This window comes from Podarcis melisellensis, assembly GCF_964234715.1.
Source record: "Podarcis melisellensis genome assembly, chromosome: 2".
Classification (NCBI taxonomy): Eukaryota; Metazoa; Chordata; class Lepidosauria; order Squamata; family Lacertidae; genus Podarcis; species Podarcis melisellensis.
The window spans coordinates 66,532,551-66,556,740 of record NC_138529.1 but is presented as its reverse complement, the minus strand read 5'-3'; the positions used below and the strand labels follow the sequence as shown (position 1 = coordinate 66,556,740).

Sequence of the window (24,190 nt, the reverse complement as noted above, 5' to 3'; positions counted from 1 at the left end):
ACACATCACTAAGACTGCAATCTACATATCGGGGAGTAAGCCCTTCGATACTTACTACTGAATAAACAATTTCCAGTGTTCTTGTCCCTATAAATGTAAAATTCTCACGCCTCTCACTTAATAAAATAATTTATTATAAAAACTATATGAAACTCAAAACAAAAAGAGACTAACAGATCTGCATGACAACAGAAATCGAAGATCAAGTTGAACAACCTCTCCTCTTGTCCACCGATGAATACAAAATGGGGGGTTTAATGTTACTGTTAAAGATCGTTTCTGAAAATTCAGTGCTCAGCTGTTCATACTTGAAGTCTATATTTCAGCTCTCCAATATTTCCTGTGTTAGTTCATAGCAGCGAGAAGCAACTCTTGGAGTAGCTCAGTCTTTTCCTTTATGGGTTGGGGAAGTGGCTGCCCCAGAGTCAGAGAGAGAATATTCTGGAAATCTTCAATGTCGCACTCTACAGAATCTCTTTCAACAAGATCACTGATCTGTAGTTTGGGTCTGGCAGCCTTGATAATCAAATTTACTCGTTCGCACACAGAGCTTCTTAAGTGCCCTATAAAAAAGAAAAGTAGGAAACACTTGACTGTAAGGGTTGTGCTTAACAGTGGGATAGGGACCTGTTACATTTTTACCTGATAAATGCATCTGCAGGCAAAACGAGTCTCCCCCTCCCCCATCAAATTCTATCCATTGTTGTGTTTGCAGGAAACACATTGAAAAATGCTAATATTTGGCAATTTTAAGGACCCACCATATATACTCTAATATAAGCCGAGGCACCTAATTTTACCACAAAAAAACTGGGAAAACTTACTGACTCGAGTATAAGCTGGTTCACCACACCACAAACCTCCTGGTGGGCCAGAATGCGTGCGTGTGCATGCGCACATGGCAGATGGGGCTTCTCTCCCCTCCCAAGCCCCTGCCTACCTAAGGTGCTGCTGAGAGGCAGAGGCTGGTGGCGGCAGCACCAGAGGAAGAACAAGCAGCCCAAAAGGGCTGCTTTCATGCTGCTCATTCCGCTGCCACCAACGGACCCTCACTCGAGTATAAGCTGAGGGGGGCTTTTTCAGCATAAAAAATGTGCTGAAAAAGTCAGCTTATACTCAAGTATATACAGTAATAGATTTCCACCAGACAATTCTATCAACTGGGGTTTTTTTTTTGTTAGACATACCACCCCTCTATGCGTACATGACTTAATGAGTGAGCAAGACTGCAAAATGGCCCAAGTAGTTTGCTAGCTGACACTTACATAACCTGATCAAGATATAGTGCTACTATGGAGACAAGCTAATGAGCTGTAAACAAGCTGCTCACCTAGGACTACTCGGCGGTAGCTCAGCAACAATAAAGTCAGTTGGTGAAGCATCTCATCCCACCTCTGCCATGTTGCTTCATTGTCCTGTGAAGAGAGGTTTTAAGTTACTTTGGTTTTTAGAACGATTCTATACATTAATAACCGTTCTGGATGCAAGAGGTAGATCCATGTCTCTTAAAGAGGTAAACCCAGTTTGGAATGAAACTGGACTAGTATTGAATACATAAAAACAGGAGGGAATGATGAACACTAACTATTCAGTTCTCGGGATAAATGATGGAAAGGAACTGTGCCGTACCTGGTATGTCAGCTGCAGAGAACAGTGTTTCAGAAAATGCAGTATCTTTTTCAAGGACAAGGGGTGCAGATCAGGGGCTTCTTTGCAGCTGTGGTAGAAAACTAGCTCTAACACTTTGCAGCGCAAGAGGTGGCATTCCATACTGCTTAGGAAGGCTTCCCTGTGAGGAGACAACAATGGAACGATAACTTGTCCCTGTTTTACGAAGTTTTCTATACCACCTGTTGCCCAATAAGAGGTTCCTGTTTTTACTAATCTAAATAAAACCAAGGAAGAGCAAAATGAATCAACTGTGAAACAGTTGTACACCTGTCAGAAGCATACTGGAACAGAGGTAATATCACCGGCCTGTAGAACATTGGAAGGGGACATACTAAATTTATCTCCCATGGAAGTGCATGCCATAGCTCTGGAGCAGCACAGAGAAAGCCTGTGTGGGCCAACCTGACCACTAGATAAGATGGAACCTGAAATGGAATTTCCTCAGCTGCTCTAAAATTGCAGAGAGGCTCAAATGGGAGCAGGCATTCCAAAGCTTATGTGTGATACAGATCATTTTGGGCTTCATATGTCAATGCCCTGAGCTAGCTCAAGAAACATACTACCAAGGAGCATAGCTGATTCAACCTGAGTAATGAGGCCTCACTGACCTGGTACCAATTTAACAGGCCAAGCCACACTTGGGAAAATTGGGGGGGGGGGGAGTTGAGTCCAGAACTGTTCCTAAAGCACAATCCCATCTGGAACAGGCCCCGCTCTTTCAAAGTAGTAATGACAAGTAAGCTAAACCCATTCTTACAATTTGCGTTGGCAGGCTATAAGTAACCATGGCAGGCAAGGATGGAGAGGGCATTTGTGGCATAGCATCTTCTCTGCATTCTGAGGCTAACAAACATTCAAGAAAAATGGAAGTCCTGGGGCCCACAGTTTGCTATAGACACAGGAAACATGGTAGCTGTTTCCATGCACACTGAACCCTATCTGAGTGTGCGCACTCAGTGGTCAGCGAGGCCTGCTAACCTGCTGAAGATGTTTACTGCATGAATAGTGGGTAATGAGAAGTGGGTAAATGCTGTAACTGAAGCTTATCTGCTTCATTTCACCCTGCTGTACTGAGTACAAATAGACTAATGATTGATACATAACTAATTTGTTCAAAGAAAACCTAACCATGCTCTGCAGCAGGCTTCCCCAAAATGGGACAACCATGTTTTTGGACTACAAATTCCCACCAGCCCAAGCCAGTATAGCCAAAGGTCTTTATGGGTGTTGAAGTCTAGTTTGAAGTCTAGTTACATATGAAGGAAACCAGGTTGGGGAAGGATATTTCTATAAATACAGCTATGGAATTATTTTATAAGATGTTGCTTTAATTAGGCTAATAGGTGATGATAAGCAATCAACAGAGAGTGAATTCTCTGTTTTCTACACTAAAAGTAGAAAACCTAAAACAAGCTTACTTTGAAGTAACACCCATTTCATTTTAGTGATAGCCAAGAAAATATGCAAAGCATAGCCTTTTTTTTTTTTTAAAAAAAATGCTACTTAGAATTTGGCATTAACAACATTGGAATAACATTCACAAATTAAGTCTGCAATCCTAAACTTCCTTGCTTGGGTGAAGTTTATAGCTGACTGGGTGGGGTGTCCCCGCTCACAGCTTCTCCCACCAGGTACACCTCTGGCAGTGGACGTACATTTCCTCTGATTCTGTCCTTTTTTTCTTTTCTAAACTACACTTGGAGACTACTGAAGGCTTCATGTAGGTTTATGAAGTTAAGCATGGAGTAGAAAAAAGTACATCGTGAAGTTCTTTTCCTGCTTATACTAGAACTTGGCATCTAATAAAGAAATAATTGATTGGCAATGGGTTCATGCCAGCCAAAAGAAAAGTATGCATTATATGAAAACTTAATTTCATACAGGCAGCCCTGTTTGGAGAAGCTTTTAATGTTTGATGCATTACTGTATTTTGGAAGCCGCCCAGAGTGGCTGGGGAAGCCCAGCCAGATGGGCGGGGTATAAATAATAATTTATTATTAATAATTTATGGAATTCACTGTCAAAAGATGCAGTAATGAATGTTAACCAAGATTTATGTTGAAATGATTAAGGTAACTTAATGGAGCAGACAACTACCAGCAACTATCAAGTCATAATGACTATATGGAGCTCCCAGATTCAAGAGGCAGTATACTACTGTACCAACTGCAAGGGAGCAACAGTGGGAGAGGGCTAATGCCTTCAGGAAGGTTCTCAGAAGCATCTAGTTGGCTGCTGTTGGAAGAGGCATACTGGACTAGATGGATCTTTGGTATGACCCTGCAGGCATACTTGGTGGCTGTGATGGAAAATGTCCTGCCCACAGTCTAATTAGGCCCACCAGGCCCCCACATCTTGCCTGTGATACTGCTTCGCCCAAGCCAAATCCACTTGTCCATCATCTTGTATAAACCTTTTCAAGCCAGTGGGCATATTGGGAATCTTGCAGAAGTTCTGTGGATGCCAGTCACAAAATGTTGCCATATCTAAAGGAACTGAAAGGCAGATCACAAAATGCTGGTGGCACGCTCCCACTCAGCAACCCATCAACAGGGAAAAGGCACCCGTGTCTACCACTGCTGCATTTGCTGATAGAAAGCAGCTCATTGCCTCTCTTGTTCAGAACAGATGGGAAGGCTGGGTGACACATATCAGTGAAATACTTTTGCTGGCTCTCTAGATCTGCATAGGACCTTTAGTCCTCCCAAGATTAGGCACAGTCTCACCAAATACAGTTGAACATCCAGGTATCTAGTGAGTAGGTGCTTCTGGGGGCATGAGGGCAATTGGGCAGTGATACAGGGAAGGACAGAAGGATTTTTTACACCCACACACCCCTTACCTGTGGCAGCGCTTGGGAATATTCAGCCATGAATAAAACACATTATCTACAATTTTACTGGTGCTGCAGTTTGGAGACTTGTCCACTTCTATTGCTATAGAAAGCATCCTCTGCAGGAATGCCACCTCCCTAAGTCAGAGAAACAGGAAACAATAGTGTTAATCATCTCAACACTACCCCACTGTAGTGTCTCAAATGTCTTGCTCCCAAACCAACAGAGAACCATCAGAACATAGCTACCATATCAGGGAAGATGAAAATTCTGATGTACAGCCTCACATGAGATAGAGCTGAAACGTTCAGAACTTGTTGATGATACTTAATGGGCATTTGAGTAGCAAGCTAATGAACTCCAGGCCTGTTTCAAGCCATTTTCTCAATGGTGCAGCTTCTGTCCAAATTGCTTCTGTTCTGCTGATAATCCACACAGCCATAGAAATGCTTGAATCTGCTTCCTATGGGGGTTGGTTAAGTCACATGATGTGTCGCAACGTTTCTAGCCTCCATGAAGAATGTTCCCACAACTGCATGGAGTCCCAGCCAAATGAAAAATTCTACAGCAGGTGTAGGGAACCCTTGGCCCTCCAGCAGTTGCTGAACTAGAACTCCCCAGACATCATGACCAATGGCCCAGAATGGCAGAAGTTGTAGTTTAACTACAGCTGGAGGGCCAAAGGTTATGCACATCTTTTCTACAGTGTAAACATTAGTAATGGTAGAGAGGTCCAGTCCAAGAGCGGACTTGTATATTTTTTCTGCTGAATGAATTAACTTTATTATGGTCACAGACCAGGATAAAAAAACATAAAAATAAAATAGCAGTTAGGATTTTTTTTAACAGATACTTGTTAGAGCAAATAAGGACAAAGAAACAAGCATAGGATAAAACATCTGAATAAAATACAAGATTAAATACAGATAATGGATGGATAAAAACTGATAATTAAAACAGATAAGAACTAAAAACAAACAAAAGCACGCAGTTAAAACAACTGTAAGAGCATAAGAACTAAAAGACTCGCAGTTAAAACAACTATAAGAGGCTGCAGAGTAGAAGCCTCTGAAATAGAGGACACTCACAACATTAGAAGGTAAAGGTACCCCTGCCCGTATGGGCCAGTCGTGTCCGACTCTAGGGTTGTGCGCCATCTCACTTAAGAGGCCGGGGGCCAGCGCTGTCTGGAGACACTTCTGGGTCATGTGGCCAGCGTGACGAAGCTGCTCTGGCGAGCCAGCACCAGCGCAGCACACGGAAACGCCGTTTACCTTCCCGCTATAAAGCGGTACCTACTTGCACTTAGGGGTGCTTTCGAACTGCTAGGTGGGCAGGAGCTGGGACTGAAAGACGGGAGCTCACCCCGCCGCGGGGATTCGAACCACCGACCGTACAATCGGCAAGTCCTAGGCGCTGAGGTTTTATCCACAGCGCCACCCGCGTCCCACAACATTAGAAACTGATGTGCAAATATGGTTAACTTAAGACTTAAAAAATGAGAAACTGCCGATATCTACTGAAGACAGGAAGAGGCTCATCAGGCTCAGATCCCAGGCTTACTGAGATAGACAGACACCCACCACTATCAGTGCATCATCATCATCATCATCATCATTGAAACCAAATGAACTCAACCTACAAGAAAATCTGTCCTTCCCTAGTTCACCAGGGTCAAGGATGGGGTACTTGTGGGCCTCCAAATATTGTTGAACTACATTTCCCATCCTCCTTGGTCACTGGCCAATTGGAGTTGGGAGTCCAACAACATGGAAAGCCACAGGTTCCCTGTTTCTTGGGTAGGTCATCCTAAATTGGGAAAGACATCTAGAAAACCACCTGAATAGGTAGGATTTTTGCTTTAAAGTATCTCTAGGAGGAAACCCCTCTCTACAATGTAAAGTGCAAAAGAGACAAAAATGTACATTCCCCTACTTACGTTTGGGACTGAAATCGTGGAATGACGTCATTGGTTTGTGCAGTCTGGTTTAAGTGCAATTCTGGTACAGAGCTGCTGCTCACAGCTCTGGAGGTTTCTAGTAAAGGAACGGTCTTCTGCACGTGTCTTCTGTACTGCGTAACCCGTATACCCATAACTGCAGCTACTAGCCATTCAATCACTTCCCTGCAACAGAAACAAGAGTATTAGTGAAGGATGTGCTTGTGTGTCCTCTTGCCATGACCTCAGGTGCTTGTTCTGTGGCAAGTGGTCTTGCATGTCATCCACATATATTTATGGGCTTTAGCCTAGTGAGGAGTCACTAGTATTTGTAGTGCTTTAGGTTGAGACTCACACGTGCAGGCTCTTAAAATCAGCAGTGGCCAAAGGGCACATGTAGCAGAGAACATGTGACAAGTGAAATTTCTCAAGCCCTAGTTGCTTGGCACACAGGAAGCCTCTCTAGATTAAAGTGATAATTACTTGACATTGTCGAAGCAATGGTCACAGGAAAGCACTGCTTTGGCAATGGATTTGTGCAGAGTGCCTGTTCTGGCCATCCTCTGGAAGTCATCCTCCAAGGTCTGTATCACATACTGCAAGAAGAGGAGTCGCCCAGGAAACTTTCCTTCCTAAGGGTACCAGAAAAAATTAAACATGGAATTATTTATAATAAGCCCTCGCTCCTTTGTATGATGAGCTTACAAACCTAAAAACCTGAGCTGAAACTGCCAGGCATGTGCTATTATGCAAATTATAGACAATGTTAACACATGAATAAGACAAGAAACGTAGTCATAACCCCACCCTATGAGAGTCTCGTAACTGGATTGGCCCATGCAGCACTCCAGCCAAGTGTTCATGGTAGCTGGGGAAGTTCATTCCTCTCCAGGCTTAACCCTGTAGATCTCTTCTGTTAGTATCTGCTGCGACCTATATAAACTCTGAGGCCCACCCATTTCAAGCAACCGTCACCAGCATACAGGTAAGATGTTTTCATTTTAAAGGAGAAAAACGAAAGTGGAGATTTTCAGTATGTTGATTTCTGTTATTTCATGGGATTTTGGAATACAAACAGTCCTGATTGTAGCTAGGCCAAAATGGATATATCCATGAGGGTCAGCTTACACATGCTACTGGTCCTGTGTTTGAACAAGCATGCTTAAAACTTGGCTGCTTTTGGGAAAAAGCCAGCTGTGGGGCCCTGGTCTCAAAACACCTACTTGATCAAGATTTATGAGTCCATGTTAGTTTTCTAAAATCGCCCTCTTATCTGGAGGCCTCATAGCTGCTTTCTCTCCAAAAGAAAGCCACAAGATTAATAACACTTGTTTAAATATCAGAGTAGCTGTTTGAATATGTGACTAACGTCATGTGGGGTTTGGCCTTGAAAGATGTAGATACAGCTAGATGTTGGCAAGACTGAGGCACAAAGGAATTTGAAGAACTTGCCACAAAGATATAAAGCAGATCTATGTGTGAGTGGAGACAAAAATAATAGCATTAATGGCCCTTGCTCAGGAAAGGGGAATCTGCAGCCTTCCAAACGTTGCTGGAATTCAACTCCTATCATCTCTGACCATTGGCCATGCCAGGAATGGCAGATGGAGTTGGGAGTCCCACAACATCTGGAGGGCCACAGGTTCCCTGGCCCTGCTCTAAACATAAAGCGCCTCATTCAGTAACAAGCATGTAGAGGAGTGGCCAGTTTTGTGTAAGCACTCGGGATGTAGCCAAAACAACAACAGTTCAGCAGTGATAAATCATACATGGCATTGACCATGGAATGCCAGGTTTTGGGAACTGTAAGAACAGCAAACAAACAAACAAACAAACCAACCAACCAACCAACCCAGCCTGGCAGGAAGAGCATATAATCAACAGTAGTTGCATAGCCTGTGGGCTGTGAAGAATGCACAAGTTTCCTCCCTCCTCCCTATGTGCCCCCCCTCAGTTAGCTCTGGGGGTGGTTAGAAGAACCTAGCACAGAATGCAGGGGCAGAGAATCAAATCATTCTGCCTCTTCTGGCTGAAACACATTGGGCATTTACTTTTTTTTAAAGTGCATTACAATTTCTTCGGCCACTTGAGGTTGGTTCTCTTTCCTGTCGTTCCGAAATCAAAGAGACCACAAAATGTCCTTTGGCAAGCCTTGATTTATTGACAATGACTAAGATGTTCAGCCAGGTAACTTTCCTTCCTCTTTTTCTGCAACAAATGCAAAGCAGTCCCTGCCAATCAGGCTTACTTCAAGACCAGTTTGTTAGTGCAGGGTCTGGCATGGGAACCCTTCTCTTAGTTGCAAAGCAAAGGCTGGCAGAATGATAGTTTCTTAAAAACCACCCATCCCACACAGTGAGATGTACCGGTAATCAACATACCTGCTCTTCTATTACTACTCGCAGTAGCAGCCAGTCCCATACCACAGTGTCAGCCCTTGCTGGATGAAGTCTAAAATTAAGAAGTAGGCCTGTTATACCATCAAATCTTTATAACAAACATTCTTTGCAATAGCAAATCAAAGACACATTTCAAAGCATCCAGTCTATTGGTTCCTATTGGTATTTTGTGAAGAGTGGCAATTGTTAATATACAGTTTAGTAAAACACATGTCACATTAACCATGACCAACTGATGATAGGACTCATTAGTTGTATCCTGCCCTGGAAGTGTCATAAACACCTGCAGGATATTGCTTGGACCATTACTAGTGATGGCTCCTGTTATTAAAGCTCATGCTATGGTCCAACTGTTTAAGTCACTAACGTTTACAAGTAGAAGAGGGCATTTAGGCGTTTTGAAATAACATTTAAAAAGTATCAGATCTTCCCTTGCAGCAGTACCCTGCTCTTTTGTGAACCTTCTGGTTATTTGTTTATTTTAAAAGGTGCAAACAGAGACACTGTATTTCACTAAAGCAAGGCGACCACTCTCCCAGTTGTGCACATTCTTGATATTGTACTTACTGCCTTTGAATGGGGACTTGTAGCAATTATTTAACCAATGATAAAATGCAGTTGGGGTGCATGTTCTGACTGTATGAATAAGCTGCTATTACATACAGTTGTTCCATTGTAATATAAATTTGATCACTTAATCACTTAATTAAATAGCTTTTCCATGGCAGCTCCCTATGATCTTATTGTGAATTTTATTGACGTTGTTTTATTTTGTTTAGTCTCTACATTGCTCTTTTTTTATTTAAATATTGATATATCTTCTGCCCTGGGACCACCTTTCAGTGAAGGGTGCATGATCAACGTTCATAATTAATAAAGAGTAGGCCTCAAAGAAATGAAAAGATCAAACCATTAAAGAGCAGAGTATGTTTCTGCAAGTGCAGCTATTTATCTGTTTCCTTAAGCAATCACTTACACACAAAACTATGGAGGAATTTACAACACAACCACAAAGCTTAGAAAGAAAGGATCATGGTCCTTTGCAAGGCAACACAAAATAAAAGAATAGTAATTCACGGGATACATACGACTGGATTTTCATCAACAACATATAAGCATCTTTCTGTGTCTCTTGTTGCACATCTTGTTGCTCTGAGCTCAAGAGAATCTGCCTGATCACACACGATGTGATCTCCTTTGGCGGGTAGTGCTGGGAGGTTACATAATCCATAAGGAAGTCCAAGGTTCCCTGGAAGAATTTCTCCTCGATAGTGCTGAATACCATGCTTAGTTTCCGGGATGGGATAGGCTGCTTCTTCTGTGGATACGGTGAAACATAAACATTGCATAACGTTCCTAAGCACAAGTGAAGTGGGACTGAAAAAAATTCTGCAGAAAGTTTTTTATTGCTATTTTCTATTACAGAAAATTTTCCAAAATGCCCCATTTCATAAAATTGGTAACTTAACATATGAATGCAATGAAAGGCAAACTGGGCAGCTGAAATTGATACAATACTAGTCCAATCTTAGATCAAATTTATAATTAACTTTTCTCAGGTGACTACATAGGAAGCACATGCATGTATTTGTACAGGACTTCAGGCATCCTAAAATTAGTATGTTAAAAGGCAGTGAAAACTGCTTACCCGTATTTTTCGTTCTATAACACGCACCAGACCATAACACGCACGTAGTTTTTAGAGGAAAACAAGAAAAAAAATATTCTAAATGAAACAGTGGATGTATGATTTTTGTGGTTCATGCTGTGGCCACAGACATGTGATCTGACAGTGAGTTTGGAGTAGCCCAATGCAAAAATCCTGAGGATCCATGCTTTGTAACCACGTTTTTGCACCACTGTGGCCCCAGGCAACAGTGGGTGCGTGTTTTTTTGGTGCAAGATGTAGCCATGGACATGCTATGTGATCTGATGGTGAATTTGAGGTGACCCAGTGCAAAAATCCTGAGGATCCATGTGGATCCATGCTTTGTAACCACGTTTTTGCACCATTGTGGCCCCAGGCCACAGTGGGTGCGTGATTTTTTTGGTGCAGGCTGTAGCCATGGACATGCTATGTGATCTGATGGTGAATTTGAGGTGACCCAGTGCAAAAATCCTGAGGATCCATGTGGATCTGTGCTTTGTAACCATGTTTTAAATGGGGGGGGGGGAGGAAAAGCACTCAAGGGACAAGGAGCACGCGTGGGGTGTGTGGAGAAGGATGCAGCTAATAATGCAGAAGAGGGGTTTAAGGGCAGAAGGAGCACGCGTGGGGTAGGTGGAGGATGCTGCTAATAATGCAGAAGAGGGGTTTAAGGGGAGAAGAAGCACGCGTGGGGTGGGTGGAGAAGGATGCTGCTAATAATGAAGAAGAGGGGTATAAGGGGAGAAGGCTCCTCTCCTCTCCCACTTTGCTCCTTTAAAGCAAGCAGGCTCTGCTTTTCTCCCTCCTCCCCGCTCATCCCTGGCTTAGCGAGCTGAAAAACTTTGCTGCTATGTAGTGAGCTGAGTGGGGAGGAGAGAGGGACAGAGAACCTGCTTGCTTTAAAGGAGCCAACCGGACAGGAGCCGCTTACACTCGTGTAAGCGGCTCCTCTCCCGCTTTGCTCCTTTAAAGAAGCAGGCTCTCTGTCCCTCTCTCCTCCCCACTCAGTGGCTCTTCTCCCGCTTTGCTGTTTCAAAGCGAGCCACGGAGGAGGGAAGGAAGGGGAACCATGGATCCTCTGCTCACGACTGCAGCAGATCCCCCCGTCACCTGTAGGCATTCCCTCCATAACACGCACAGACATTTCCCCTTACTTTCTAGAAGGAAAAAAGTGAGTGTTATGGTGCAAAAAATACGGTACTTACAATTTAAATAATATTTGGGAAAGTATGATGTTGAGTAGTTACAAATTAAAATACAAGTAAGTATTCCAATAAAAATAATTTCTGAATGATGATTTGAATTTGTTTGAGCATAAACGCATAACAAGTTTTCCCCCCTAATAAGGTATTTCTGTTCAACTGTCTTTGCCAACTAAGAGGGAGAACCCTTCTCAGATATTTAAACATGTAAAATAAAAATGGCCTCCTTCTTTTACAGCAAATATCTACTTAAGTAGTAAGCCCCACTGAGTTCAGTGCAGCTTATTCCTGAGTAGGCATGCATAGGATTGCACTTTTAGAGAGTCTTTCTTTTTCACACATGCTTATTTGTGAAGCTGTCAAATCTGTGCAATGCTGCGAGACCCACAATCAAGTTAAACATACTAGAGCCTTGGCTGATGTTGGACATTTCAGCCTGCATGACCTCATTCCTGCTCTTTCTTGTACAGCCTGGTTCTTTCCATCTCTTTTTATTCAGACTACTGAAGCACTGGTCTCTTCCGTCAATTACCTGTTCAGCATCTTTTTCCTGCACCACATTTTGGAAAAAGGGGTAATGTACAGGAACTCCCTGGAAGTACTGCAATGTTTTCAACCAAACCTTGATGTCGATCTGCTTCGTTGGCGCCCAAACATCTGATTTTACAGCATTTGGTGCTGGGTTATTTGCCTCTAGAATATGCTGATTAGCTTCTGCTAGAGATGGAGATGTGCTCATTGGCGAACAGGAGGGGATGGGGCTTGGGGAATGTCTCTGATGTAGTGGGGAATGCTGGGGGCTGGGCTCTTCCACAGACGGACCAGCACCAGGAACCTCATCCACACAGTCCAAGGGGGCTTGACATTCACTGCTGCTGGGGGTTGAAGAGAAGGAGAAAACATCAGACCCCACCTGGGGGCTTCCTAAGGAGCCCAGATCACTGTTGTAAGTGGTGTGGCTGCTGTTTTCAGAGTCCCCACCGTAGCTGGGGATGATGGGGCAGCTGCTACATTGAAATATGGGCTGCTTCTTTATAGCATCTTCTTTGGGGGAAGGCAGCTCACAGTCTCTGTCCCACATGCTGATTGGCACATCAATTTTGTTCTCAGTGCTTTTAGTGGTGAGGATTTTTGGACAGCACACCGAATGCATGCTGACTGGAGTAGAGTGCTTCAGGTCCTGAATGGCACTGCAACTATCATGAAGAGGGCTGATCATGTCATCTTCAGTCCCCGTCAGATCGATTACAGTGATGTCATCCCCAGTGAGATCAATGATCTCCTACAAGGAGAGAAGCGGTGGGGGTCAGGGGTGGGAGAAAGAAAAAGATTTACATCACTGCATGACACAGTTTTGACTAAAATTATAAATCCTAAATGGTTTGGGGGCACACCCTGGAAATTGTAGAACCCCCACCCCGACCAGTCAATAGCATTTATCCTATGCCAATATTAGATGGTGGGGTAAATGGAGAAAAGTTATTGGCAACAGTGGCTGCACAGCTCCCACAATTATCATGGAGATTCATCCATGATAAAGCCTGAATATATAATTGTGGAACTGCAGCAAGATCTTCTGGTTTTGGATGGACTTTGCTGACACCCCACAGACATGGGTCTCAGCTCTTAGTATTTATTTACTGTATTGTATTTGTTTCCCAAGGACCATGTACCTCAATTAACCCATGGCAAGAAGTTTAATCGCTTAGTTGCATAATTCATCCCATGACAGAAACAGCAGCAGATAGCTCTCTGCAACCCTTCTCGGTCTGTGCTGGCCACCTTTTTCCAGTACTAAATCATACAAAGCTCATGCCTCAAATGCATGGGGTTTGTATTTTGATCGTATTAAAGTATTACAGTATTTTGATCGTATTAAAGACCCTGGTGTTGGGAAAGATGGAGGGCACAAGGAGAAGGGGACGACAGAGGACGAGATGGTTGGACAGTGTTCTCGAAGCTACCAGCATGAGTTTGACCAAACTGCGGGAGGCAGTGGAAGACAGTAGTGCCTGGCGTGCTCTGGTCCATGGGGTCACGAAGAGTCGGACACGACTAAACAACAACAACAACAAGTATTAAAGTAAAAAACCTCAGAGGGAATTTACATAGGCGAAAAAGAATGCCAGTGGTGTGTAATCTCCTGCTTATCATGCTTCTGTCCTGTAAAGGAATCAAACCTGTGACCTTGGCATTATCAGCACCATGTTCTAGCCAACTGAAATACCCACAGGTGCTCAAAGCAAAACTTTTTCTTTAATTAATGCATTTAGACACCCATACATTTCCTTATCATGTGGCAAAATCAAATGTTCATATAAACGTGACAAACGGGAGTAAAGAGAGCCTTGTGCACTGGGATAGAGAGATGTACTGCTGTCCTGTTTGCCTAATGCTACCACTCTGGATTATGACTACTGTTGGTGATCACTTCAAAACTTAGTCAGCCTGATGATGCGAGAGTTATTACTCTGAATGGTGATGCACTCAATTGCTGGCTGAAGCTGTCCCCCCAGGTGGGACACATTAAGCCACCAAGGACAGTGTAGTACATACCCACTTGAATCATAGAGTTGGAAGAGACCACAAGGGCCACTGAGTCCAACCCCCTGCCAAGCAGGAAACACCATCAGAGCACTCCTGACATATGGTTGTCAAGCCTCTGCTTAAAGACCTCCAAAGAAGGAGACTCCACCACACTCTTTGGCAGCAAATTCCACTGCCGAACAGCTCTTACTGTCAGGAAGTTCTTCCTAATGTTTAGGTGGAATCTTCTTTCTTGTAGTTTGGATCCATTGCTCCGTGTCCGCTTCTCTAGAGCAGCAGAAAACAACCTTTCTCCCTCCTATATGTGACATCCTTTTATATATTTGAACATGGCTATCATATCACCCCTTAACCTCCTCTTCTCCAGGCTAAACATGCCCAGCTCCCTTAGCCGTTCCTCATAAGGCATCGTTTCAAGGCCTTTGACCATTTTGGTTGCCCTCCTCTGGACACGTTCCAGATTGTCAGTGTCCTTGAACTGTGGTGCCCAGAACTGGACACAGTACTCCAGGTGAGGTCTGACCAGAGCAGAATACAGTGGCACTATTACTTCCCTTGATCTAGATGCTATACTCCTATTGATGCAGCCCAGAATTGCATTGGCTTTTTTAGCTGCCGCGTCACACTGTTGGCTCATGTCAAGTTTGTGGTCAACCAAGACTCCTAGATCCTTTTCACATGTACTGCTCTCAAGCCAGGTGTCACCCATCTTGTATTTGTGCCTCTCATTTTTTTTTGCCCAAGTGCAATACTTTACATTTCTCCCTGTTAAAATTCATCTTGTTTGTTTTGGCCCAGTTCTCTAATCTGTCAAGGTCGTTTTGAAGTGTGATCCTGTCCTCTGGGGTGTTAGCCACCCCTCCCAGTTTGGTGTCATCTGCAAATTTGATCAGGATGCCCTTGAGTCCATCATCCAAGTCTTTGATAAAGATGTTGAATAAGACCGGGCCCAAGACAGAACCCTGTGGCACCCCACTAGTCACTCTTCTCCAGGATGAAGAGGAACCATTGATGAGCACCCTTTGGGTTCGGTCAGTCAGCCAGTTACAAATCCACTGAGTGGTAGCATAGTCAAGACCGCATTTTGCCAGCTTCTTTACAAGAATACAAGGCACCTTGTCAAATGCCTTGCTGAAATCAAGGTAGGCTACATCCACTGTTATGAGAAGTCAGGATAGCAGGCCCCAGGAGTGGGGGGTGGGAAGACAGTGGAGATTATGCATGCAATCCTCTGTGGCACAAGAAATATAAAGCAATAGCAACACAGAGAGGCAAAGGATATGAATTCTTGCAAAAAGGCTCTGAAACAGGTTTTTAGCAGGCATACCATACCTGTTCTTTTTAGCTCTGCTATATCAATTGTTTGATTGAGTTATATGCTACTTTTCCACAAACATTCAAAACATCAAAATGCAAATATACAAAATACAGAGCACATCATTAAATTCAAAAATGACAAAAATCAATAATCTAACAAACACAGAATAAATTCAATATTACAAAAAAAAGCCTCCAAACCCAGTCTAGGTTTCAGTACATAAATACAAAACAAGAGATAACTGACAATAAAGTTGTGGTCTTCCTGCATTCCAAGAAGCCTTACTCAAATGTAGTTCAGAGGGGAGAAGTCCTCTTACCAGCCTAGATGCCATACAGATGGCTCCCATATCCTTGCTTGAGAGAAGGCTGGAAGCAGCAAAGGGCAAATACTGGGGAGAGGATTGATGGCTAGTCTCTCCCAACCCCCTACCTGTAGATGACAAGGACTGAACCTGGCATCTTTCACATGCAAAGTGTACATTCTACCACTGTGCCACAGTCCTTCCTCTACGTTCCCGTTCAAGATATAGCAAGTAGATTTTAAATATTGAAAGCCTATTTGGAGCATTCTTTGACAAACGTTCCAGAGGAGAGGAGAAAAATAGTCCCAGGTGAGGCACCTCAAAAGAAAATTATGCTTAACACACACACACACACACACACACACACACACACACACACACCCTGTAGCAGGCAAATCAGTAAAATAACTTATTGTATGAAATTTATGATTCAGGAAGTGACAATGTGACTCTCATCTTGGAACCCTAAATACGGCACTGAGGTTGAACGTTTAAAATTATGGCAGAAGTGAATAAGATATCGCTGCTTAGCATGAGCAAGAAACATCATTTGGAGATGAAGCTGTTCTGAATAAAGGGACCTAACTCAAATGACCTTCCTACAAACAAGTTTTGAAACCTAAAAGGAAGTGCCTAACTGCCATTCCCTTTACCATTTCAATTCTCCCTGCTGGAAGCTCTGGATATTTGAAAGTAGCATCAGAATTAAATGGCCAACAGAATTCCAGTTTGGCTGGAGGCCTCCCTGCTTGCATAAAAACATAGGGTTGTAACCAATTCTGGTCCTGCTCAGAGAAGACCCATTGAAATTAATAAACCAAACTTATGCCCATTAACTATCACTGTTTACAACCCACTCAGGTCAGCTCAGAAGTATTCAAGATTTCTTTAAAAGTTACAAACGAGATGGCTAAAAGCTGCTCCTGCACCCTGCAAGATACCGTATTTTTCTACCAAAAAATCAGGTTTAAAATTGGGGCTTGTCTTATATACGGGTAGTGCCGAGGGGTGTTTTCTTAATTCGGAGTCCCCCAAACAGGGAGCATCTAATACATGGAAAAATATGGCGCTTTCCAGGCGGAAACAACAAGGATTCAGGAGAGACTACTTACGGGGCAAGAGGGCCTAGCTTTTCTTTGATCAACTCCTTTATTATTTATTTGACAATATTTATACCCTGCATTAGAGTCCCTCAAAGGGTGCAATTTCCTTACCTGGGTTGTCGCTGATACCTCTCAAAGCTTCTAGTAGCTTTTTGTAGGGGACACAAGAGGAAACATGTGGCAGAGGCAGATGTTCCAACTGCTGCTCACTCTTCTGCTTAACCACAACATGCCTGAGAGGAAATAACCCCTCTTTCCTCTTATAACCAACAAATTGCAAATTTGTGCAAATCTCATTATCTTTAGCAAGATTCAAACAGCCACAACACACAGCATTTTACATAGGCCTATTTATTTCCCTTTTTGCCAGCACCCACTGCCTCCCCACCTTAGTGAACGTTTCAGACCTCGGCCTACTAGGAGGAAGTGAAGCCCTGCACCAGTGACCAGAGTGCAAGGAACCAATGTGGTCTGAGTGCAATTCTTTTGTTATTTCTGAGTCTGAGATAGAGAGTGACTCATTCCTGCTCTGATTTGGAAGCTCCCTCAACTCAACAACTTGCCCTTATTCATTTTCCCCATTTTCTAACTGCGCCAAAATTAGGGGCATAAAGCAATTCTCAAAGTGGATCCGGCCTCGATATGCACCGTGTGTTCTAAGGAAGAGGCTGATGCAACTTTCACTGACTAAAAACAAATAAAAGTAGCATAATGTGAAGCACAGACTCTCAGGAACTGGGCTGAGACCACCTCCTGCCAGAGCTCATGAATACCATAAATAAGCCTTTATTTGTAAACTACACACTTCCAGCCACTACCAGCATGTCACCTGAAAATTACTGAACTAGACATAAAAGCTCCTACAGGCCATTATCCAGAGTTCATAATCCTTAAAAAATCAATTGCCAGTTAATCATGGCAGCTATGTTCAATTTCCACTGCTAGAGGCCGTATGCTTCCAAATACCTGTTGCTGGGAATAACAACTTGAGAGAGAGAGCAACTGCTGTCACGCCTTGAATTTGTGTAGAATCAGCAAATGGAGCAATGAAAGGCAGCACAGAGGGAAAGAAGTAACAGTTGTCTAGTGTAGAAGACAAGGAGTCACAGCAGAAAGCAGACAACTATAGTAGCCTGAAGTGTGCCCTCCACATTGTGGGATGCAGTTATAAGGAACGGGCACAAAATAGTCCTGACCTGCAACCAGTGTGAGGTGAACTCAAACAACTCACGTTTTACATACCGGAGATCCTTAATTTGAATCCAGGATCAGGGGGGAATGTTGTCCACGGTCAGGCACACGGGGCAATCCACAGAAGCACTGCAGGGACCAACCAGTCCTTTTGCTCCACCTTATTTCCCAACCAACGCCTGTGACCAATCCACACCTTCCATCTCACCAGATAGGCCGGTGCTGCCAGCTGGCATCCTAGCAGGACTCAGTGCACATGCCTGCACAATTATCTTGCACATCTTGGCAGCAGCACCCATCTCATTGGCATACCCTAAGAATAATGCTCCTTCACAGTTCCAGGGATTTAGCGAACAGGGCAGGAGGATGTGCTGCCCCAGAGTCATCAAGCTCCTTGAACCCTCCCCTGCCTTTGTAGTCCCTTCCTGAACTCACATGGCGCCAGATCCTAGTAGGGTGGGGTAAATGAGATCGCCATCAATAAACAACATATGTGACAAAGGTAAAGCCTTTATTCAGCAGCATTCAGAAAGGGAAGAGATCCTGAAAGGGAAAGGCATAAGCATCAGGTGGCCAGTCAGTCACCCCAACAAGGTCATGTGCAGGGTTATGACATGCTAGCTGGTTTGGCATATCCAGTGGCTTTAGCTCCATGCTAGGAACAGCGTCACAAGCTGCAAGAGGACTGAGGCGGTTTGCCAATTTGGGACATAAAGCAGGGCAATCCCAGGCTTCTCATAGCTGACACAGATCCAAGTGCCTTGATGCCATATAGCAGCTGTGGGGAACGTTTGATACTCCAGATGTTGCTGAGCTACAAGTCCCAGCACACATCACCAATGGTCAGGGATCATGGGTTACTATAAATCAGGGGTGAGGATCCACTAGCCTGCAGGCCAACTTTGTGCAGCCAAGTTCGCTGACAACCAGCTAGTTGTCTAGCATTTGGGAAATGTTGCACAAAGCAATTTGAAGCATTCCCTTCTAGGTAACCTTCCAAAGGCATATATCCCAGCGGTGGGCAAGATCAGAGGCTAAAGTGATCAACAAATGTAAATTTTATTTTTATACCTTGGGCTAGTTTCTACACCCACCCACATACTTTCTATCCTTAATCCAAACTGGCAAGAGGCACTACTGGAGTTCAAGGACACATTCCAATCAGACAAAACAAACCAAGTACAAACCGAGTACAGTACAAACCACGGCCAATGAGTGGCGGCTTAGGCAAAATTCCAAGAGTCAGACAGAGACTCTTGGAGGCCACTTTCAACACCTGGCCCTGAGTTTCCCCAACCCTGTCATAGATGAACACAAACTGCATGCAGGTTAGTGAATGGAGTTCCATGCAGAGGAGAGAGTTAGTTGGCAAAGCAGATGGGAAGCTTGGTCCCTCCTCTCTGCCTAGCATAAAAAGCAAATGGGCTGCTAGAGGAGGGTTCCTCCCTTCTCCACAGAAATACAGCTTTTGCCTCTTCTTTGATAGCCCCCAATAAGCTAGTAAAGAATACTGCAAGATAGTAATGTGGGGTGAGGGAAATTATTCACAAGGCTGGATTAAAACATAAAAACCAGCAGATAAATTAAGTGGTTTAAGCTCTACTAAAACCACATGCACCCAGGGTGGATTTCACTCAGAACCTAAAACACACACCAAATAATGTAATGTGCCAGGCTAATAGGTCTGGAAAGGGAGTTTCACAATTTGGGAGCCACCAGCAAAAAGACCCTCTTGCCAGTAGCTATCCTCCTACACTGAGAAGGCAGGGGCTACTAGTTAAGGACCATCAAAGCAGAACTCGATTGGCAGGCAGGCTCATGTGGGAGAGAATAGCCCTTTTGATACCAAAGTTGTTTAGTACTTTGAAGGTGAACACCAGCACCTGAACTGAACCCAGAAGCAAACTGGCAACTAGCGAGAACCTTTTAGTAGTGGGGTGATGTGAGAGCAGCCATCAGCCCCATTAATAACCCACTTACGGTGCTCAAAACCAATGATGCTTCTTTAATGTTTTTCAAAAGTCACTCACATGCAACACATAATAATAGTTTGGCCCAGAAGTTACTAGAACATGGACAACTGCCACTTGTAACTGACATTATGATGTCATACTATGGAGTCAGTTATTAAACAAGTGTGGAATTTCCTTCTGTTTCACCTCTGCACATCCCATTATTGTTCACTCTGCACTGTGTTGGAGCTACTGTTCTACTCTGGGGGCTACCATTTCTTCTTTGGACGTTCATCCCCTCCATTAGCCATAGCAAACTTCATTTGATTGCTCCACGTCTTCCCAGTTATCCCAATTTAATTCTCCATTCTTTTACTATGCCACATATCTCTGCTTTAAAGCACTGCCCGTGATGTCAGGAGAGACTCATGGCCTTGTTTATAGCTTTCTGCAGTACAGGACCTTTTCCTTCCATTTAGCTGGCCACACACAGATTCCCTTTTTAGCATTCAACTTCCATTTCCATTGTTTTAAATGACAACTGCTACTCAGTTGGAGTTTGGGAGGCACCACAGTTTAGTGGCAAAGCATTTGATCCCTGGAATCCCCAGTTCAAAGGATCCGGTTGTCAGAGCTGAGAACAGCTGATCTGCCCTGGTGCGAGGCAGTTTCCTGCGCATCTGTTTTTCCTTATGGGTATCCTCCTGAAACAGATCGGCTCATGGCAAAGTGGGCAGAGCAAGGTCATACCAGCAACATCGTGATCAAGCTCCAGCACCGCGGTGATGGGATTCAGGAGAGATATAAGGAATTTCTGCAATAGGGAGCACTGCAGGATCGCAGTCAGGATCTGTCAGGTAAAGCTGGCTTTACCAACTCCTGTTCTCCAAGCCTCACTAAAATGCATTCAGGCACACTTGTTTGCGTTACGTTAAAAGGAAGAGGCGCTCCTCCTTACGGGATAGTTTTTACCAAAAACATATTTACCCGAAGGCTGCAGCTTCGGACGTCAGTCATGCCCTCTGGAAACGCCGACTTTATCTGCGCGCCCTACAAATTTAGTTCCCAGCCAGCACAATATTCTCCTGCGTTTGGCTACCCGGGCGCGTACGAACAAGCCTGCGAGCGCCCAGCCGACGGCGCCTGCCTCCCGGCACCCCGCCACTGCCTGCGGGAGCGCGTGGGGAGAAGTGAATGGGCAAGGAGAGGAGAAATGACTCGGAGTCCCCAAGGCAGAAAGGAGGAGAGACGCCGGCAGCGGCCGCCAAGTCCAAGCCTCGGGACCAGAAAACAGCATCCCCCATGTTCGCGGCGCAACTCACCGGGGGCTCGGCGGGCGGCCGCCGCCATCTCCGCTTCCTCTTTTCGCCCAGGCGCCTGCGGGGAGACCAATCATAGCCGCTTTCCCCATCGGAGCTCGACTCAGTGACAAGAACCTCGGCCATCGAGCCCCTTCTGCTCAGTCCCGCCCGTCGGGGGGCGTGGCAAAGCGGAAAGGGCGAGGCTGAGCCCAGCTCCGCTGCTTTATAGGGCCAAGCCGGGCTGGCCGCTTCCGTTGGGATCCGACCGACCCCGATATTATTATTTTCCTTTCCGCGACTCGCTGACGTTGAGAACTCCGAATCGGGAGGGCGGGGCTTAATGGAGCCCCAGGGAGTTCCTCGCCGCCGCTGTTTGCTTCACAAATATACATCAGGGGGTTAACGACCTTGGTTTTTTCTCAGCAGGTGGAGAGGGGGAAAGAAGAGTTTGTTGTGGCTGCGGTCCAGAGTCCCGGCCTGGATCACTCCCAAAGGAATCGGGCGCAGACAAAGCAGGCACAAAGCAGCTACGCGCTTGTAGCAAACACACAAACACATGATCCTCTGTGTCACTCATGGCTAGGAAAGTGTGTGATCAAGGCATGCTTGAGTCAGGTTCTTGTATTTGGCTTCAGGACAGTTATTCACCGACGCTTCCCTCCAGTTCAGGCCAAGCTAGGAATAATTGGCCTTGCAGTTGCAACTGTAGATACATCTTGCGGCCTAAATAATCAAGGATACATCTTGCAGTTTAGCTACGGGATGGTGTTTCTGCAGACTCAGCACTTAGCAGGCTGAAGTCAGCTGTGTACGTGATGTGATCGATTCAGAATCGTGACGCCCCTGAATCAAAACACACAGATATGGCACTCCTGAGTTATAGCTCTCGGGTATCTGAAAAGTGTTCTGTGTAAGCAGAGTGACAGATGATGTGAGCATAGGTGTGCTGTGCTGTGCCTTTCACCTTCCAGCTAGCTGGAAGAAACTTGGCAGCTTCTCTCCATTCCTAACCAGGCACAGGCTCTTCTTGCTGTCCTGCTAGGTACTGATGGTGGACTGTAGGTTATTGTTAAGCAGAAATGCTTCTTAGAAGCTGATACCAGGGAAGTGGCCATTGAGTGTACTACCCCTCCCATGCTATAAGCTGCTTAGAATGTAGGGGCTTACCCCTCCCTGCAATACCAGTCTGTCAAGTATCTGTTAAACTGAGCATACTGTCAATGGAGCATTCTCATGAGTAACAACAGGTGCAAATTTGTAAATAGCAGACTGAGGAACCAAGGTATATAGGTAACATGTCCAGACTCACCAAAATAAGGCAGTCAGCCTTACATTAATCTTGGCAAACAGGATACAAGCCACATACTCTGTTGGATACCACCTCTTTCTGTCATCATCATCATTTATTTATACCCACCCACTGGTTTCCCCAGGCACTCTGGACGGCTCCCAACAGAATATTAAAAACATAATATGACATCAAACATTTAAAAACTTCCCTAAACAGGGACATATGTGACATATGATAGCTTTGGGTGGTCCTTGGCTAAAGGGCTGTGCAACTATTCAACAGTTTTGACAACTTGTTATGTATGCTTTTGGAATCCAACTTATTTCTGTGATTGCGAGTTGTTTCAAACATTGTTTAACAATGTGCTTCTATGTTGTAATCTGCCCTGAGATCTAAGGGTGAATGCTGTGTTATAAGAATAAGGTCGTATATATATAAAATAGATGTTGATAAATGTACCAAGCAAAGACATACAAATATGTAAGCCACATGTCTGAAACCCACAGAAAAGTCCTGAAACCATTTTCTCTCCCCCAAAATGACCTCAAATATTTCTCTGCAAGGTCAAAGGAAATGGGAAATCTCCCCGTTATTATTTCTGACTTTTTAAATTACAAGTACAGAAACAAAGAAAACTTCAAAGAAAACAAACAAAAGACCTATGCAGCAACAGAGTATTTTCCAAATTTGTTTTCATATTCTGAAATAGATACAACTGATGAAGCCTTATTTCTAAAATTCAATTCAAATTTACTTTCTGACAGAGGGCAGCTATCAGACATACGCCCTAGATTGCAAACTTATGGATTTGTGCTTGAAAGCAAAGTCCAAAAGAACTGTACTATATTTCTCCAGTAAACACTCACAGAACCCAGCTGTATATAGTGGTTGTTAAGAGATAAGCTCAGCAAGCAAATATTTTTCTTTATCTGGCTATGTACGCGCTTCTCTTTTTCTCAGATCCTTCCAACAACTAACCCAATTACGGTGTCACTCTCACCGGAAATCATGCCATCTTGGGGGAGGGGCAGGGAAGCAATGTCACCTATTCTACCAGTGGGGCAGCATCGCTTGGAGAAGACAAAACTCTTATTTAGAAAATTTAAAAATCAAACTTGCCATTTAAATTCTTGGCTTTTCCCTCTGCACACCCAGCAACTATTTTCTTTCTTCCTATCTATCCAGTGCTTTTTTTCTGGGGGGTACGTAGGGATACGCATATCCCTAAACAGTTTGGCCTCATTGAGGGGCTGTATTTCCAAGAGTGGGAAAATGAGAGTACCGCTAAACATTTTTTGAAGAAAAAAAGCACTCTATCTTATCTTATCTATCTATCTATCTATCTATCTAATCTTATCTATCTATCTTCACCATCCTGTCCCAGCAGTCAGTGAGGGTCGAGTCTTGCCCCGAAAATATTTCCGTCAAAGCGAAAGGGATTTTCTTCCATTTATGTCCGTTTCATTTATTTAAATTTCAGCCCCGCCGCG

At 44.2% G+C, this 24,190-nt stretch overlaps 1 protein-coding gene across 7 annotated transcripts; it reads right to left on the bottom strand.

Moving 5' to 3' along the window:
- Positions 1-113: 113 nt before the first annotated feature.
- Positions 114-21,706, bottom strand: SIMC1 (SUMO interacting motifs containing 1). 7 transcript variants are annotated; one of them, XM_081901033.1, is made up of 10 exons: positions 21,431-21,706; positions 12,226-12,975; positions 9,932-10,161; positions 8,826-8,895; positions 6,928-7,076; positions 6,445-6,630; positions 4,514-4,642; positions 1,630-1,789; positions 1,331-1,415; positions 114-563 (listed from the first exon to the last, which is right to left on the bottom strand). In XM_081901033.1, the coding sequence occupies exons 1-10, from the start codon at positions 21,551-21,553 to the stop codon at positions 346-348; spliced, it is 2,100 nt and encodes a 699-aa protein (XP_081757159.1). In that variant the 5' UTR covers positions 21,554-21,706; the 3' UTR covers positions 114-345. The 7 variants fall into 7 exon arrangements, with proteins under 7 accessions (XP_081757159.1, XP_081757160.1, XP_081757165.1 ...); XM_081901034.1 differs by lacking the exon at positions 21,431-21,706 and adding an exon at positions 21,096-21,382; XM_081901039.1 differs by lacking the exon at positions 21,431-21,706 and adding an exon at positions 20,080-20,102.
- Between the last annotated feature and the right edge of the window lie 2,484 nt (positions 21,707-24,190).

Excerpts from the sequence above, each read along its gene's own strand:
- SIMC1 (XM_081901033.1), bottom strand. The coding sequence starts at position 21,553 with ATGGCCGAGGTTCTTGTCACTGAGTCGAGCTCCGATGGGGAAAGCGGC. Across the intron at positions 10,162-12,225 it reads AGGAAAAAGATGCTGAACAG|AAGAAGCAGCCTATCCCATC; the intron begins GTAATTGACGGA and ends CCGTATCCACAG. Across the intron at positions 6,631-6,927 it reads CATTGCTTCGACAATGTCAA|GGAAGTGATTGAATGGCTAG; the intron begins GTAATTATCACT and ends TTTCTGTTGCAG.